This window comes from Lepidochelys olivacea (assembly GCF_965140295.1).
Source record: "Lepidochelys olivacea isolate rLepOli2 genome assembly, chromosome: 1".
In the NCBI taxonomy this organism is placed as follows: domain Eukaryota; kingdom Metazoa; phylum Chordata; order Testudines; family Cheloniidae; genus Lepidochelys; species Lepidochelys olivacea.
Window position 1 is genome coordinate 119,080,851 of NC_140411.1, and position 16,327 is coordinate 119,097,177.

Genomic DNA, 16,327 nt, shown 5'->3' on the forward strand with positions numbered 1-16,327 from the left:
TGCTCGACCCCCTCTGGCTGGTCCTCCTGCTCCCCTTCTCCCATGGGAAGGGCCTCCGGCTCGGGCAGGAGTCCATGGGATGGCACCAGACTCGGTGCCAGGCTCTCCGGTTTATCCTGGGGCGGATGCTGGAGGCCCGGATACTGTAGCCTCCGGCACTGTCTGGCATCAGTACGGGGACCGGGACTGCTGCACCGAGTAACTTGCCCTGGATGGGGCCCCTTGGCGCTCCTGATAGGCCCAGGGGGTTCAGAAGGGCCAATGGCCTGGCAGCCCCCATTGAGTTTGCTAGCCCACCTGAAGGTCTCTGCTGTCCCGGGGCCCGGTGCGGGTAGCTATAGCGGCCGGAGTCGGCGCCGGGCTGCGGCGACGCCGATCGTGATGGCCACAGCGGTGCCCATGATGTGGACCGGCGGGAGAACGAGTGGCTCCTGGCTGAGCGGGAGTGGTTCCGGTATCCCCAGGACCAGGACCAGGATCTGGATGGGGACCGGTGCCGGTGTTCCCTGGACCGGGACTGTCTGCAGGAGTCCTCTGGGTAGGGCCGTCTCGACTCCTTCCGCTGCTGGTCTCTAGGTGGTGCCAGAGAGCGGTGTGCCCTTTCCGGTGCTTCCTCACGCCGACCCACTCCCGGTGCTGTGACCTCCTTCTGGGTAGCTGGTAACTGTGAGTCCACGGAGTTGGAGCTCGACTGGGACCAACTCCATGAGTGGTGCCGGGACACTGTCCTCGAGCAGCACACCATTGCTGGCTTACCCCTCGACGGCACCCATGGCATGGGTGCCGGAGGGGGCTCACCGCCAACAGCTCGATGAGGTCCTTTGCAGCCTCAAAGGTGCCAGGCGTGGAGGGCTGATCCGTTATGCCCTCGAGCCCATCGTCCACACTGAGCTCACTTAAGTCTGGGCTCGGTGGGGCTTGTGCTGCCGCGACCACCAGTGTCGGCGCTGGTACCGCAGCCTTCCTGTTCTTATCGGCGCTCAGGGCCTTGGGAGGCGCTGGCCTCCTGTGTGGGGAACGATGGCGCCTTCCTTTCGGCTGCGCCGGGGGCTGCACCGGGGAGGATGAGCGGTGCCGGGGCCTAGTCTGGCACTCTGGGACCGACAGTTTACGGTGCTTAGCCAGTGCCAGGTCTCTCAACGGCTCCGGGGCACTACGCACCGAGGATGCCCGAGCCAGTGTCGGGCGCTCCGGGCCCAGTGGCTGCAATGCAGCCTCCATCAACAGCTGCTTTTAACGAAAGTCTTTCTTTCCTTGTTTTTGGCTTAAACGCCTTGCACATCCTACACCACTCAGTTTGATGTTCATCCCCCAGGCAACGTAGACACGAGTCATGGGGGTCACTAACTGGCATAGGTTTGCGGCACGTGGCACAAGCCTTGAAGCCCTCATGCCCTGTAGGGGGTGCGGGAAGCCTCCAAGCACCTAATCACTTAAGTGTCCACAATAAAGGTATGTTAAGTAACTGATAACAGCTGCTCTGAAAAGGCTAAGGGACTGCTCTTCTGAGAGGGGGGAGGTTGGGGGGGGGCATTGCTCCAACCGCTGCCACAGACGGTAAGAAGGAACTGGAGGGGGTTGGGCCGGCAGGGGTATATATGCACGGTGTAGTGGCGCCACTAGGGGGGCCCCGCCGGGAGCCGCTAAGGGAAAATGTCTCTGATGCTCGTGCACGTGGCGTGCGCATACCTAATGTGGAATGGACGTGAACAAGCACTCGAAGAAAAAAGTACTAATTCAGGGCTCATCTACACACAGCTTTTGCAGTTACTGATTCATTAAATTGGGAGAAAAACCATTTCATTAAATTCATGCAATTGCCCTTGTACGGACATGGTTATACAAGTATAACTTGTTTTGGTAGACGTAAATTTAATGCACCAAACTATGTAGATACAAACCCCTTCATATGGTGTGACTGCATTCGTACTAGGTGTTGCACTCATTTAACTAAATCTGTTTTTCTACCAATTTAGTTAAATCAGTGCAAAACCTGTGTGGACAAGCCCTATTGAAACAACAGTACAGGAGCTGCTGTGTCCTGCTTAGAGGACCAAGGAATGGGTAGCTCCCCAGAACACTTCCATCCCAGCAGACAAGACATCTTTCAGAGTGCCATCTAAAAAGAAAGTACAAGGCATGATATAAGGGGTGTGGGCTGGGTGGGAGGTCCTGAACTTGGGTCTGTATTTCACCAAATGAAAGGTGGCCACCTTACAGTACAACAAACACTCGGCGTAACTGAAAGAGGCAAAATAAATCAGCATGGAAGTGTCCCACCCACTTGGAGCCTGGAGGACGAGTATCAAAACAAACATATTTAAACCTCAATATGTGTAAACCACTAACTACACAGTACATGTCTGAGAAATTAATTTGTAATTGGTTGGTGATAGGGATAAAAGAACAGACCTCATGTGACCTCCTCTGTCTGGAACCAAAGTAGCTAGGAATGATAATAGGTTCAAATGTTCCAAATGGGCATTCCAGGGCTGGACCCATGTTAGACTTTCTGCCACAGACCAATTGTGAGTGCTGTTACACATTACGTAGATGTTTGGGTCTGGAGCCTGAACAGCCAACACTTCTTTAATTGAATGCAGAAACAAAGAAAGACACCCACCACATCCTATAATTTTGTGCCATTGGCTTCTAAGCCCAAATTCAATGGAAGCAGAACCAATTCTGGCTCTAAGCTGACCCGCAGAGCCATACAAAGAATAAGTGAAGGACATGGAGTGATCTACCCACTGATTTTGGTATGAGAGCCAACAATCTCCAGCAACAACCCTAAGAATCCCTGCATTCCTTGAGAGACGGGGAGGGAATAAGGCCAGTGTCCTGACTCAGACTGCAGCAATGACACAGGATATATTACTGTACTAAGGAGCATGCCACACTCCTAAGAGATCAAATAAAGTTAGGGAACATACAAAAAACAAACAAACCAGGAAGCGAACATGCTTGCCTACTTACCAAGCTTCACCTCTGCATTTTCTGTTAACAATACATTCTGCCCTTTGATGTCCCGGTGAATCACATGGTGGGCATGAAGATGTGCCAATCCCTTCATTTAAAAAAGGAAGACATCTAGGTTTAGGCTCTTAGCTTAGCAGCAACAGTCTCATAAAACGTCTGAGTTGACGCAGGAGACACACTTAATTAGTTACTCTGAGAGCTGTTTTAAAAAGAGCCCACCCCATTCTCCAGTGGCTCTTGGGGTCCTGTCCTGAATGCATGAAACATGATCCACAGTAGACTTCTGGCAGTGTGCCACCCACCTACATTTTCATAAGCTAGCAAGGAGAAAGGCTTCAGGTTGTGCACATACTGTACACAAATAAAGTCCAACATTTTAAGAAATTTTAGATGACAAAGTTTTAGATTTAGTTTTAGACGACATGAAGTTTCACACACAGAGTCACCCTTAGAAGAATGGGGAATTTAGAGTGGGAAATGAACCAACCCACCTATATTTTAATGTGAGAGATCTCACAAGAAAAGGGGGTACACAATTTATGTTTGGGGGTAAAAGGATACTGGCAACAGACAACAGCACACTTGCAAAGTTACAGTTCTGTTGTTTAGCCTCCATAAATTTGATCTCTGATCATTCTCCTTCAAAACAGACCACATTAAAAAAAAAAAGCATGATACTTTCCAAAGGAAACAAAACCTACTGGCAGATGGTGCTTTTTGTGGATACAGCACCTGGATGCATGCCCCAAAGCATCACAGTGTACAAGTCCTGTGGAGGGGAGAAGGAGCAAGACGTATGTGGTATTTTACTGTCTATTGCAATTTGTGGAGCAACAGACAAACGTCTCAGCAACTGACTTGATTTTGGTTTCTCTCCAGCAGTCGGTTTGGAAAATTATACTCTCTAGTGGCATCATCTTGCTTGCTCATGCTGCCCTCACATATTTTTAATTTTTTTAACGTTACAGTTACAGAAGGTTAAAAGAGCAGTAAGTTGCTGTAAAACAGTATTTTCTAACACATGTTCTTCATTAAAAACTCAATTTACCAGTTTGGTTATTCTTTTTTTAAACCGTTGGTAAGTATGACAAACAATACAGTTTGGAACTCCTCCTTGCAGACGTTATGCTATGAATGGTTAATGTCCTTGACATCATCTGCTGGGCATTAACACTAAGGTTAGATTTGTGTTCTGTGAAAATTAAGGCTTCTGGTTGCCCTGGCTTGGCACAATAATTTGCAAAGCCTCATGTCACACTGCACCAGCCAGGAAGATAGTCATGTGTTCTCACCTCTTTACATCTGATCATATGATAAAGTACATGTGTGTTTGGGATGGAATAGGAGGACAGAGAAAGGTCAAAGACTAATTACTTCTTGCAATTCAAATTTTGAACAGTCGCCCCACCACCACCTGGCATACAAAAATGCATTTTGTATACTCTCCCCTAGGTTTTCACTTGCACAAATCTTTAGCCCACTAGCTCATCTAACTTTCATTCTCTGTATTATACACTGAGTGTGGCTTCACATCCTTACCTGATAGGAACCTAGAATGTGAATAACACTGTATGTTGCACTTCAGAAAGAATTTACATAAAGTCTCATAAGTGTTGTAGATCAAATGTAACTTTAACATTGTAACATTTAGCTTGACCAATACTGAAGTCAGTTATCCATGTGACTAAAATACAGCTGCCATTGGGTATTCATGTCACCCACATTCCTATTTGCTAGTAAACAAGAATAAAAAATGTGCTCAAATGCCCAACAGCAGCAATTTGCACTACCGCTCAGAGTTAGGGCAGGAAGCCAAGATTCTTCTCTTGCTCCCTCATCTCCCTGAAAATCACTCGGCTGGAAGTGTACAAATGCACAACGATCAAATGTGGATTCCAGAAGTACTGATTTATATAAGTACCACTTATGCTTTTCTTTAACATAATTCCCTTAACTACAGAGATTATTATTGGAGCAATTCTATTCACATACTTTACTTAGGGTAAGGTTGTGAGGCTTTTTGCTTTTTAAATTAATCATGGAAAGCTGGACCAGTTTCACTCAGCGTAGCAATCAAATGCCAAATCAAGAGGCACTATTCACTTGTGGCAGTGGGAAATTGGACTTGAAAAGTAATGAACCAAAAATCTCCATTTTTCAAATTACTGTAGATGGCAGCCATCTTTCTAAAAAGTACAATTCTTTAGGCCATGTCTGCACTATCCGCTGGATCGGCGGGTAGTGATCGATCTATCGGGGATCGATGTATTGCGTCTAGTGTAGACGCAATACATCGATCCCCGATCGCTCTGCCGTCAACTCCGGAACTCCACCACTGTGAGAGGTGAAAGCAGAGTCGACGGGGGACCGGCGGCCGTCGATCCCGTGCTGCGAGGAAGCGAAGTAAGTGATTCTAAGTCGATCTAAGATACGTCGACTTCAGCTACACTATTCCCATAGCTGAAGTTGCATATCTTAGATCGATTCCCCACTCACGTGTAGACCAGGCCTTAGTACTGTACTCCAGTAACAGAGGTGCCTAATTGAACACACCAGTTTGTATTCTGCCTTACGCGTGATTTGAGAACAGAATCATGTGTAAACATTAAGAGTAGTATTTTCAAAGGCATGCAGTATTGGCCTCGTTCAACTCCCACTGGCTTCAAGAGGAACGATGGTAAGGCCAGTACTGAGCACTTCTGAAAGCGTTAGCCTAAATCTCATTTTTTATTATGTAACTGCTGGTATTGAGGTGTTATATTAGTCAGTGTGCTACAGTGATATGGAAAATGGTTCTCAAACTCTAAACTGGTTTCTCATGACACAGTTATCCACTTTTCAGCAAGACTGCCATTGGAGTACACAGCAGCTATTCAAGGCTTTTATTCCTAGAAGCTCAGCCTAGACATCATTCTTGGGTTGTACCTGTGTTAGTACAGAAATAGGATTGTATTTTTTCCAGACACAACAGACTGTCTTCCTCACCCTGAGAATCTCTCTGGAGATATATGCTATCCAGTCTTCTTTTAAAGTGTTCCCTTTTGTGTTCTTCACAAGGTCTGTGATGGAGCCTGCTCCACAAAATTCCATAACAAGCTGCAAAAGAAACATAAGGACAAAGCCAGTATTAAGCAAAAAACTCACATCTGTGTACAGCAGCAAAAGAGCTAAGGGTACAGGCGCAGTGATGTTCAGTACAATGCTCATGTCACACAAAGACAATGGTCAAGTTTAATGTCTCCACATGGAGAGTGGATCCAAACCCAATGTCTCTATTATGACCTACAGTACCCCCTTGCTACAATGAACCCCCTTTCACTACAACCAACCCCTGGCTATTCTGAAAAAATGACTTGGAAACAGCTCCTCTGGCACGGGGCTGCGGTTGCGAGAGAGAGCTCCTTCAGCCCCAGGGAGGAGTGCACTGTCAGTCCCCCACCGTAGCCCCAGGCGGGAGGAGTTCTTAGCCCCACCACCACAGTGGTCAGGGCTGGAGGTGGAATCCAGGGACCACATTTGCTATAGCTCAAGGTTCGCTATTGCAGAGGGCGTTATAGCAAGTGTCTACTGTTTATGGAATATGTCTCATATTGGTTAGCTCATCTTCAATGGCTGATTTCTTCTCTGTAATTTGATGCTGGGCATCTGGATTTTCTCAATTAACAACACTGCTCAACAAGCCTAGTGCTAAAGAGTTAAACTGATCACACCATCACATCCGTCTCCTGTATTTACAAGCGTCAGGAACAGCTATTGGTTTTGCATGCACAGCTTCCTGAGGGGCTGGATACTGTTACCCAAAGCAAACTCAAATGAAAACATTTAACATTAAAATATTTTCTACTTGTCCAAGCACTAAAAACCAACTTCCGTCTGTTCATAGCACGCTTAGAGATTTCCAATATTTGATTTAGAAACTAATGGATTTAAGGTATGCTGATTCTAAAACATGTGCATGCCTGTCTTACATCTTTCGCACTACTGAAAGCTAGATTCATCCTAGGTACTACATGTTTTAACTAAACATAACTATACACACATGAAAAGTAACTTACAAGACTCAATTTACTGTACGCTGTACAATAGTTAACTGTATTTTAAATACTTATCAGTTATCAGGGCTCAGAATGAAAATGTTACGTTAAGGGAAGAATAATGCAATGCAGATAGTGCTGATAATGCAGGTGGCTATGCTATGGACATCCCACACGCATTAAAGAAAAGAGAAATCATAAGTGCTGATTTATTTTCAAGGCAACATTCTCTTGCAGCTCAGTATCTCTGCCTCATTAGCAGGAAACGTGTTACTATCCAGCTGGGAAAGGAAAAAGTTACTTATCACAGAATCATAGAAATGTAGGGCTTGAAAGGACCTATAGAAGTCATCAAGCCCAGCCCCCTACACTGAGGTAGGACCATGTTTACGTAGACCATCCCTGGCACATATTTGTCTAACCTGTTTTTAAAAACCTCCAGTGATGGAGGTTCCACAACATCCCTTTGAAGCTTATTCCAGACCTCAACTACCCTTATAGTTAGAAAGTTTTTCCTAACATCTAACCTAAATCTCCCTTGCTCCAGATCAGGGGTAGGCAACCTATGGCATGAGCTGATGTTCAGTGGCATTCACACTGCCCGGGTCCTGGCCACCAGTCCAGGGGGCTCTGCATTTTAATTTAATTTTAAATGAAGCATCTTAAACATTTTAAAAACCTTATTTACTTTACATACAACAATAGTTTAGTTCTATATTATAGACTTATAGAAAGAGACCTTCTAAAAACGTTAACATGTATTACTGGCACGCGAAACCTGAAATTAGAATAAATGAAGACTCGGCACACCACTTCTGAAAGGTTGCCGACCCCTGCTCCACTTTAAGCCCATCACTTCTTATCCTACCTTCAGTGCACATGGAAAACAACTGATCAGAGTCTTCTTTCAGCAGCCCTTAATATATTTGAAGACTATTATCATGGCCCTCATCAGTCTTCTTTTCTCAAGACTAAACATGCCCAGTTTTTTTAACCTTCACTCATAGGTCAAGTTTTCTAAACCTTTTGTCATTTTTGTTGCTCTCCTCTGGACTCTCTTCAATTTGTTCACACCGTTCCTAAAGCGTGGTGCTGAGAATTGGACACTACGACAGCTGAGGCCTCACTATCACTGAATAAAGCGCGACAATTACCTCCCATGTCGATTTTTCCTTCCTAAGTCAAGTACTTTGCACTTGTCTTTATTGAATTTCAGATCAAGTCTCCAATTTATCAAGGTTGTTTTGAATTCTAATCCTGTCCTTGAAAGTGCTTGCAAAGCCTCCCAGCTTGATGTCATCTGCAAATTTCATAAGCAAGCTCTCCCCTCCATCTTCCAAGTCACTAATGAAAATATTAAATAGTACTGACCCTGGACTGACCGTGGGCCAAATTAGATATGCCCTCCCAGTTTGCCAGCAAATCACTGATAACTAAGGCTGCAAGCCTGTCACGGACGTCACGGATTCCATGACTTTCTGCAACCTCTGTGAAATTCTGCAGCGGCAGTGGCCAGTGTGGCTGATCCCATGGCCACCCCAGCAACTGGATCCAGGGGAATACTTGAGCAGTGGCCAGTGCAGCTGGCTTCGGGGACCACCTCAACAGCAAGGCCCCGGGGGCAGCCCGAGTAGGGCCCCCCAGAACAGCGGGGCCCCGGGGCAGCTAATATTTAGTCAGGGGTGTTTATAGTAAAAGTCATAGACAAGTCACGGGCTGTGAATTTTATTTTATTTTTTTTTATTGCCCATGACCTGTCCATGACTTTTACTTAAAATACCTGTGACTAAATCTTAGCCTTATTGATGACTACTCTGAGTACGGTCTTTCAAACAGTTGTGCACCAACCTTACAGTAATTTCATCTAGACCAGGGATTCTCAAACTTCATTGCACCACGACCCCCTTCTGACAACAAAAATTACTACACGACCCCAGGAGGGCAGACCGAAGCCTGAGTCCACCTGATTCTCGGTGTCCTGGGCAGGAGAGCAGGAGCCAGAGCCAAAGCCAAAGCCAAAGCCTGAGCTCCACTGCCCTGGGCAGGGAAGGGGTCAAAGCTGAAGACCAAGGGCTTTAGCCCAAGCCAGGAGGCCTGTAACCTGAGCCCTGCTACCCAGAGCTGAATCCCTCCATGACCCCAGGTGGCGGTGCTTGGACTTCAGCCCCGAGCCCCAGCAAGTCTAAGCCAGCCCTGGCAAATGCCATTAAAATGGGGTCACGACCCACTTTGGGGTCCTGACCCATACATAGTTTGAGAACCACTGATCTAGATGGCATTTCCCTACTTTACTTATGAGAATATCATGTGGGACAATGTCAAAGGCCTTACAAAAAACAATATTTATTACGGCTACTGTTTCTCCTCCCCCGCCACAAATCCAGTAAAGGTTGGTTTGTCATTATTTGTTTTTGACAGATCCATGCTGGCTATTCCTTAAAACCCTATTATCCTCTAAGTGCTCACCAACTGATTGCTTAATAATTTGTTCCAGTATCTTTTGAGGTATCAAAGTTAGGCTGATTGGGTCAATCCCCTAGGTCCTCTTTGTTCCTCTTTTTAAAGACAGATACTATGTTTGCCCTTCTGCATTCTTTTGAGATCCCACTCGGCCTCCATGAGTTCTCAAAGATAACTGTCCCAAGATTGCTTCAGCTACTCCTAAAGTACCCTTGGATAAATTTCATCAGGCCCTGCTGACTTGAATACATCTAACTTATCTAAATATTGTTTAACCTGATATTTCCCTATTTTAGCTTGCGTTCCTTCCCCCTTGTTGTTAATGTTGTGTTGAGTATCTAGTCATCATTAACCTTTTTAGTGAGGACTGAAGCAAAACATGCTTCTTGATATGATTAGTTATTAGCTCTCCTCCTCTGCTATGTATAGGACTGTTAACCTATGCCCTGTTTTGCCTTTGTAACAACACTACAGGGGTATAGTGTTGATAGGTTTGAAATGCTATTAACTTGAAACATGCTAAGGAAAAGTAGAAAACATAAATATGAGGGATATTAGGCATTTATGAAGTGTAAGGCCTAGTGTGATGTTTGATTTTTAGTTATCCAAAGTAGGCCTCAGGACTTAATCACAGCACATAAAGTTGTGCCTTCTCATTCTGCATACAAACAAGTTCACAGCAGAAAAACAGGTACACTGCATGCCTGCAAAGTTACCTTGATATAGCAGGACAGTTGGGGGCTTCGGTAATATTTTGTAACATAGTAACTAGGCACCTAGACTGCCCTGATATACATGATTTAGTAAGAAACTGATTGACACAAATTGCTGAGGTCAGTGATCAGAATTAGAATTATGGTTATCTGGAATACCACATAAATAATGGGCAGAAATAAAGGTCATTATGATCACAGAAAGGGTCAAAATGGGCACGTATCTGAAAGGTCACATAAAGGATGAGTATAAAAGATCTGACTTTGTTCCCTAAATTTTGGGTGTATCAGGTTCCTGAAACAGTAGCAACTGGTTCATGACCTGCTTTCTTTCGATGTACTCCACTGACTGAATTCTTCCGGCTTTGTTTTATATAATGTTTAAGGATATGTGAGTATGCTATCCATCCTAAAACCTATTTCTCTGTATGCGTTATGCTGTTTGGTTATATTAATGAGCCGACTTATTTGGATGTTAAGTGAAGCTTATGTTTATATTTATCATCTCTGTTGTCTGGCACATAAATCCTGAAACGAACAACAAACTTCTGTGTAGCCACCTGAAAGGGAAGAACCTGTGCTAAAGAATTAACAATCCTAGTATACACACTAGCAATAATTGATCAGGCTACAGGATCTCCACTTTACTTCATCTTTCTCTTGCTCCCAATGTATTTAAAAGAACCTTTTAGGTCCCTTGCTAAGTGTAACTCATTTTCTTCTTCTCCTCCTCCTCCTCTTCTTCTTCAAGCCCTTCTGATTTTCTCCCTACATGCTTGTTATATCCTTTTGTACTCCTCCTTAGCAATTTGTCCATGTTTCCATTTTTTTTTTTAATAGGATTCCTTTTTGACTTTCAGGTCATTAAAGAGCTGCTGATGGAGTCATATTGGCCTTATTATTCTTCCCATTTTTCCTTTGCAAAAGGATAGTTTGCAGTTGTGCCTTTAATATGGTCTCTTTGACAAACTAGCAATTATCCTGAACTTCTTTTTCCCTTAGATTTTCTTTCCATGGGTCTTTACATATCAGTGCTCTGAGTCTGTTCAAGTCTGCTTTTTTTAAGTCCATTGTACTTACTCGGCTGCTCTCAGTCCTTCCTTTCCTTAGGATCAAGAAATCTACTATTCCACAATTGCTTTCAACCAAATTGCCTTCCACCTTCATATTCATTACCAGTTCCTCCCTGTTGACCAGAATCAAGTCAAAAGCAGCTGTGCCCTGGTTACTTCCTCCACTTTCTGAAACAAAAGGTTGTCCCCAATACATTTCAAGAACCTACCAGAAATTTTGTGTTTTGCCATATTACTTTTCTAACAGTTGTCTGGATAGTTTAAGTTCTCCATTACTACCAGGTCTTAGGTTTTAAATATTTCTGTTATTTATTCTAAGAATGCCTCATTCACCTCCTCTTCCTGATTTGGTGGTCTAAGTAGACCCCTACCAGGATGCCACCCCTATTTTTTTTTGTTACCCCTTTATCTTTACCAAGCTACTTTCAACTGGTCTACTTCTAACCTCCTTTTGGACCTCAGCACAAGTGTATATATTCTTCCATGTACAATGCAACACTTCCCTTTTTATCCTGCCTGTCCTTGCTGAACAAGCTATACCCCTCTATACCAATTATCCAGTCATGAGACTTATCCCATCAAGTCTCTGTGACACCAAGTCATTATTCAGCTTACGTTCTAAAGCTTTCAGGTCTTCCTGTATATTCTGCCTACTCCTTGTGTACAGACATTAAGATTTTCATTGTGAATTAAACATTACATAGCAAATTAAACATTAATAGCACATTTTAGCTTGATTTTCTGGTTAAGGCTGCACAATCAGCCTGTGTGATTTATAATAAAACCACCTTCATAAAACACCACATTTCATTAATGTTGTTCTCCCAATATGATCTTTCTGTTGTCCTCAAATTATAACCAAAGGGAAAAAGTCCATGAGCATGCTTGGGAAACATCAGCTTACCCACAATTGGTCATCATGTCCTGGGGGACTTTTCTTAATGAAAGCACCGTAATAAGTTGCAATGTTTCTATGATGCGAATATTTCTTTAGCATATTTATCTCCAGTTTGATTTCTTCTTCTTCATCCTTTGGAACAAAACAAAAAGCACGTATTTTATATGACAAATACATTATTTATCTCTTGTCTCACATGCATGGATAGATATAATGGAAAGTTCAATTTATATCAGCAGCATGATCAGTAAACACAATCTGGCTTCATGCCACAGAACTTCAGTGCTTATTGGGAAAATTATCTGAAACAAACATTTATTCTCCAGAACTTCAGTAATGCTGAAAGGAAATAAATGACTGAAAAGATATACACATAACTAATTTCGATTCCATGAAAGATTCCTATAAGTAGTGTTTTGAAACAAAAGTGTTTTGGAAAGACCAGAAGGGTTCACTTATCAAAAGTAATGGTAAGTAGGACAGTATCTCTCTTCAAAGTTATTATAAGCATAGAATTTATAAAAAACAAAACAAAAAAACTTGCTGACAAGCCTTCTAACATGACTCGCAGAAGGCAATTCAAAACTAGAATGGATCCAAAAAGACCCACCCTGAGTTGGTGGGTGGGGGGGATTTTCCCCTTCTTGAAACATTTTTAAAGTTGAAAAAAAATTGACCAGTTATATTAAAATGCCACAATCACTGAGCTGAACAGGTTTTCACAGTTGAAGTGTGCTTTCAGGAGTGGGTTGGATGGAAGCCCATCTTTTGCAAAGAGCAGCAGACAGAGTGGGTCTGCATCAGGAAGACAACTTGGGAACTGAGGAAGTTGTCTCACTTATGTGAATGAGTCATTTGCACTGCTCATTAGAGTTCGCTCCTGCTCCATATAGCCATAGAGGAAGAGCAAGTGCATCAGGAAGAGCATGACTGGGAGTCCAGCATGTAAACAGGATACTATACACAAAGACAGAGGAAGGGGTTTCACTCCCTTGGCCAAGCATTCCTGCACAGGCGAAGAAAGGCATCTGGTTTTCTCCAGACCCAAACTGAGCAGAATAAGAGGTTTTCTGCAACAGATAACAGTACACTCAGCAAATCACTGATTTTTTTGGTTCGGTGGCTGAACCACCACCCCCGCAAAAAATGTGTTTTGTTTGAAACCAAAACTAAATGTTTTTCATTTTTTTGTGAAGCAAAACACTAAAAACGTTTGGTTGGAGTGAATGAATATTTTGAATATTGTTTCAAAGCAACATTTAAAAAAACCTGATTTGAAACCAAAGCGTCAAACGGGCTCATTTTGACATTTCCAAAATTTGTTTTCAAGGTTTGTCTCACACAAAACATATTCAAACTGAATTCAGCCCAAATTAACAAATAGTTTGGTACTCCAAAAATGCATTTCCAGGAAAAATGCCACACAAATGTAATCCAGCTCTACACATAACGCCTTAGAGGCAGCTCAAACCTGGGGGCTGGAAAGGGTTTAAAGAACAGGTAGGGTGCATGATGTGGGAGGAGTAGGGTGGCTTTGGGGGTGAGATGCAGAACACATGCAGGGGTGAAAGTAACTTAAGGGACTTACTGGTACACAGAGTTCCCAGGGTCCTGGGGGGCAGGGCGGGGCGAGGGAGGTCAACCAGAAGGAGCAGGGCTGGGGCCAGACTCCCCCAGCCAGCCCTTCAGTGTTACTCAGCCCTTCAGTGTTACTCAGCCCACTGGGCAGCAATTTAAAGGCCCCGGGGCTCACCGCTGTTGCCGCTATCGCTACCCCCTGGGGCTCCAGCTGCTGGGCATGGTAGGCCCCAGGCCCTTTAAATTGCCACCAGAGCCCCAGGGCAGCGGCTGGGAGCCCCAGGGCTCCAGTGGTAATTTAAAGGGCCCGGGGCTCCCGGCTGCAACCACTACCATCGGGCTCCAGCATTGATTTAAAGGGCCTGGGGCTCTGGCTGCTGGCGCGGTAGCAACGGCCAGGAGTCCTGGGCCCTTTAATCTCCACTGGAGCCCAATGGTAACGGCGGTGGCTGGGAGCCCCGGGACTCCGGTGGTGATTTAAAGGGCATGGGGCTCCTGGCCGTTGCTACCGCCGGGAGCCTCTGGCCCTTTTAAGTTGTCAGGCCCTGGGTAAGCCGCCCCTTTTGACCCCCCTCATCAGCGGTCCTGCCAGTACGGTCTGGTTGGCTGTGTACTGGCTCTTACCGGTGCTGGACCGGACCAGACAGCTTATTTTCACCTCTGAACACATGGCTGGAGGCAGTATGGGTGGAGGTAGTATGGCTGTCTATGGAGGGAAATATTAAGAAGGAAGAGAAAGCGGGAAACCTACTAGTGAGGAGAAACAGCTCCTATCCTATGCTCCTATCCTAACCAACAATCACCCTGGAGTCCTTTTAATAGACCAGGGGTGGCCAAAAACTTCAGCTCTTTTACAGTTAAAGTGCAACTTGTGGAGCCTCCCCATTGCCCCCTCCATTCTCTGCCCAGACTTTGGGAGGCGGGGGGAGGAAGAGGAGGGGAGGAGGAGGCTTTTGCTCTGCGGCAGGAGGTGGGACTAGGCGCTTCTGCCAGAGACAGCTAGTGCCTACCGGGGGGAGGGTGTGCACAATTTAAAGGCTCCCACCCAACAGCTTGAATCATGCCCCCGCCAAGCATGCCCCCCTCTTACCCTCAGTGGCCCCTCCCTGCTGCTCCCACCTGTTTGCCACTGGCTCTCCCCTCCACCGCAGCTCCCAGCTTGCTGGCTCCTGCAGCTGTTGTGCAGAGAGGGGGCCTGGTGGCACCATGTGACCGAGGGGGCCAGAAAACCCTAGCAAAAATCTGAGGGGGCACATAGGGTTACATGCCCCCACACACACATTGCCTCTGGCTTCTGCCCATGTGGGAGGAGAGTCTCGGGGCTTCAGCTTCACGGAATGCACCTTCTGGGGCTCAGGGCTTCGCAGGTGTGGAGCTGAAGCCCCAAGCCTGGGCAGGCACCTCCCACAGGGCTGAAGCCCCAAGCCTCCCCTGAAGGGCTGAAGACCCTAACCTAACCACCCTGCAGTGGGGATGAGGCCATGAGCCCCAGCAGGATCTTGAACTTCTGAAGATTGGTGCATGTGGCTGGGAAGGTCAGTAAGTTTGGCCACCCCCTAATAGAACAAGACAGTGAGTGGCCTAGCTTTGTTGGTCTCAATCACTTTGCATTCTAATACACTTCAAATTTACAGGGGAAAGACACCTGTAATGAGAAACTAAAGCCTCAGTTTGACTGGAGGACAAGCTAACCAACAGCCCAGCAAAATTGTTGATTCTTCCACAGTATCAGCCACTGATATGGGGAAATTATCAGCAAATTTCTTTGCAATCTGTAAAATGCCTAATAGTTAAAGTATACTATTCACAACATGTGCAGGTGTCAGGTAACAGAACACTCTCTATATATTAACCACACTGCTTTAGCTTCTTTCTTAGCATAAAAGGAACCACCACTGCTCGAAACAAAAAGTAATTACTTTATGAATAAATGTTGTCCTCCATATTAGTCTATTTTAATTATTAATCTGGGAGAACCCGAAATGCACCACAATTAACCTGTTTTTATCTTTTCATTAAGTTTTCTTTTTTAAAACATGTTTTGTAAGTGCTGGGTATGTTTAGAACTTTGTATAAAATATAAAAATGATATGGTGAATCAGAGTCCTCTATAAACATTGTTCCTGTGAAAGAACGATCATTTCATCATTTCTAACTATGAGGCATGATGTTTGAAGTAACTGGACTCATCTGCTATTTGGAGTGACTTCTGATACATGAAAGTTCTTTTGTATTCTTTTGTCTAATCCACAAAAACACAACAAACCTTGAAATACAATGGACAGGCCATGCTGAAGGCTGGTCACACATATTTATGGTCATAGGCAAAAAGACTTTGCTTACAAAGGATATATTTCTCAAAAATAGTATTTAAAGAGACTCTTAAGTAGTGCAGGTCTCAGTCCTGCTCACAATGATTTTAACAGAAACAGGACTGGCCCCTCAGAGCTATGGTCGGGGTTTCCATTCCGTCTAGTAGCTTTTAGGAATAAATCTAGTGACATTTTAGAGGGACAAAAGGAAGGTTGATAAAACTGGATAAATCTAGCAGAGTGCAGGCAGACAATGCACTATCAGTTATCCCATTCCCAT

General features: G+C 44.8%; 1 protein-coding gene across 4 annotated transcripts in view; it reads right to left on the reverse strand.

Annotated features, from left to right (window-relative positions):
- MAP4K4 (mitogen-activated protein kinase kinase kinase kinase 4) overlaps positions 1–16,327 on the reverse strand; it is a 238,690-nt gene that overhangs the window by 84,711 nt on the left and 137,652 nt on the right. For all 4 annotated transcript variants that reach the window (XM_084616687.1, XM_084616686.1, XM_084616685.1 and 1 more), the window contains exons 4-6: positions 12,164–12,289; positions 5,965–6,075; positions 2,977–3,067 (exon numbers count right to left, since the gene is read on the reverse strand). In XM_084616687.1, coding sequence (XP_084472813.1) covers positions 2,977–3,067; positions 5,965–6,075; positions 12,164–12,289 — 328 coding nt within the window. The remainder of the gene's footprint in view (positions 1–2,976; positions 3,068–5,964; positions 6,076–12,163; positions 12,290–16,327) is intronic.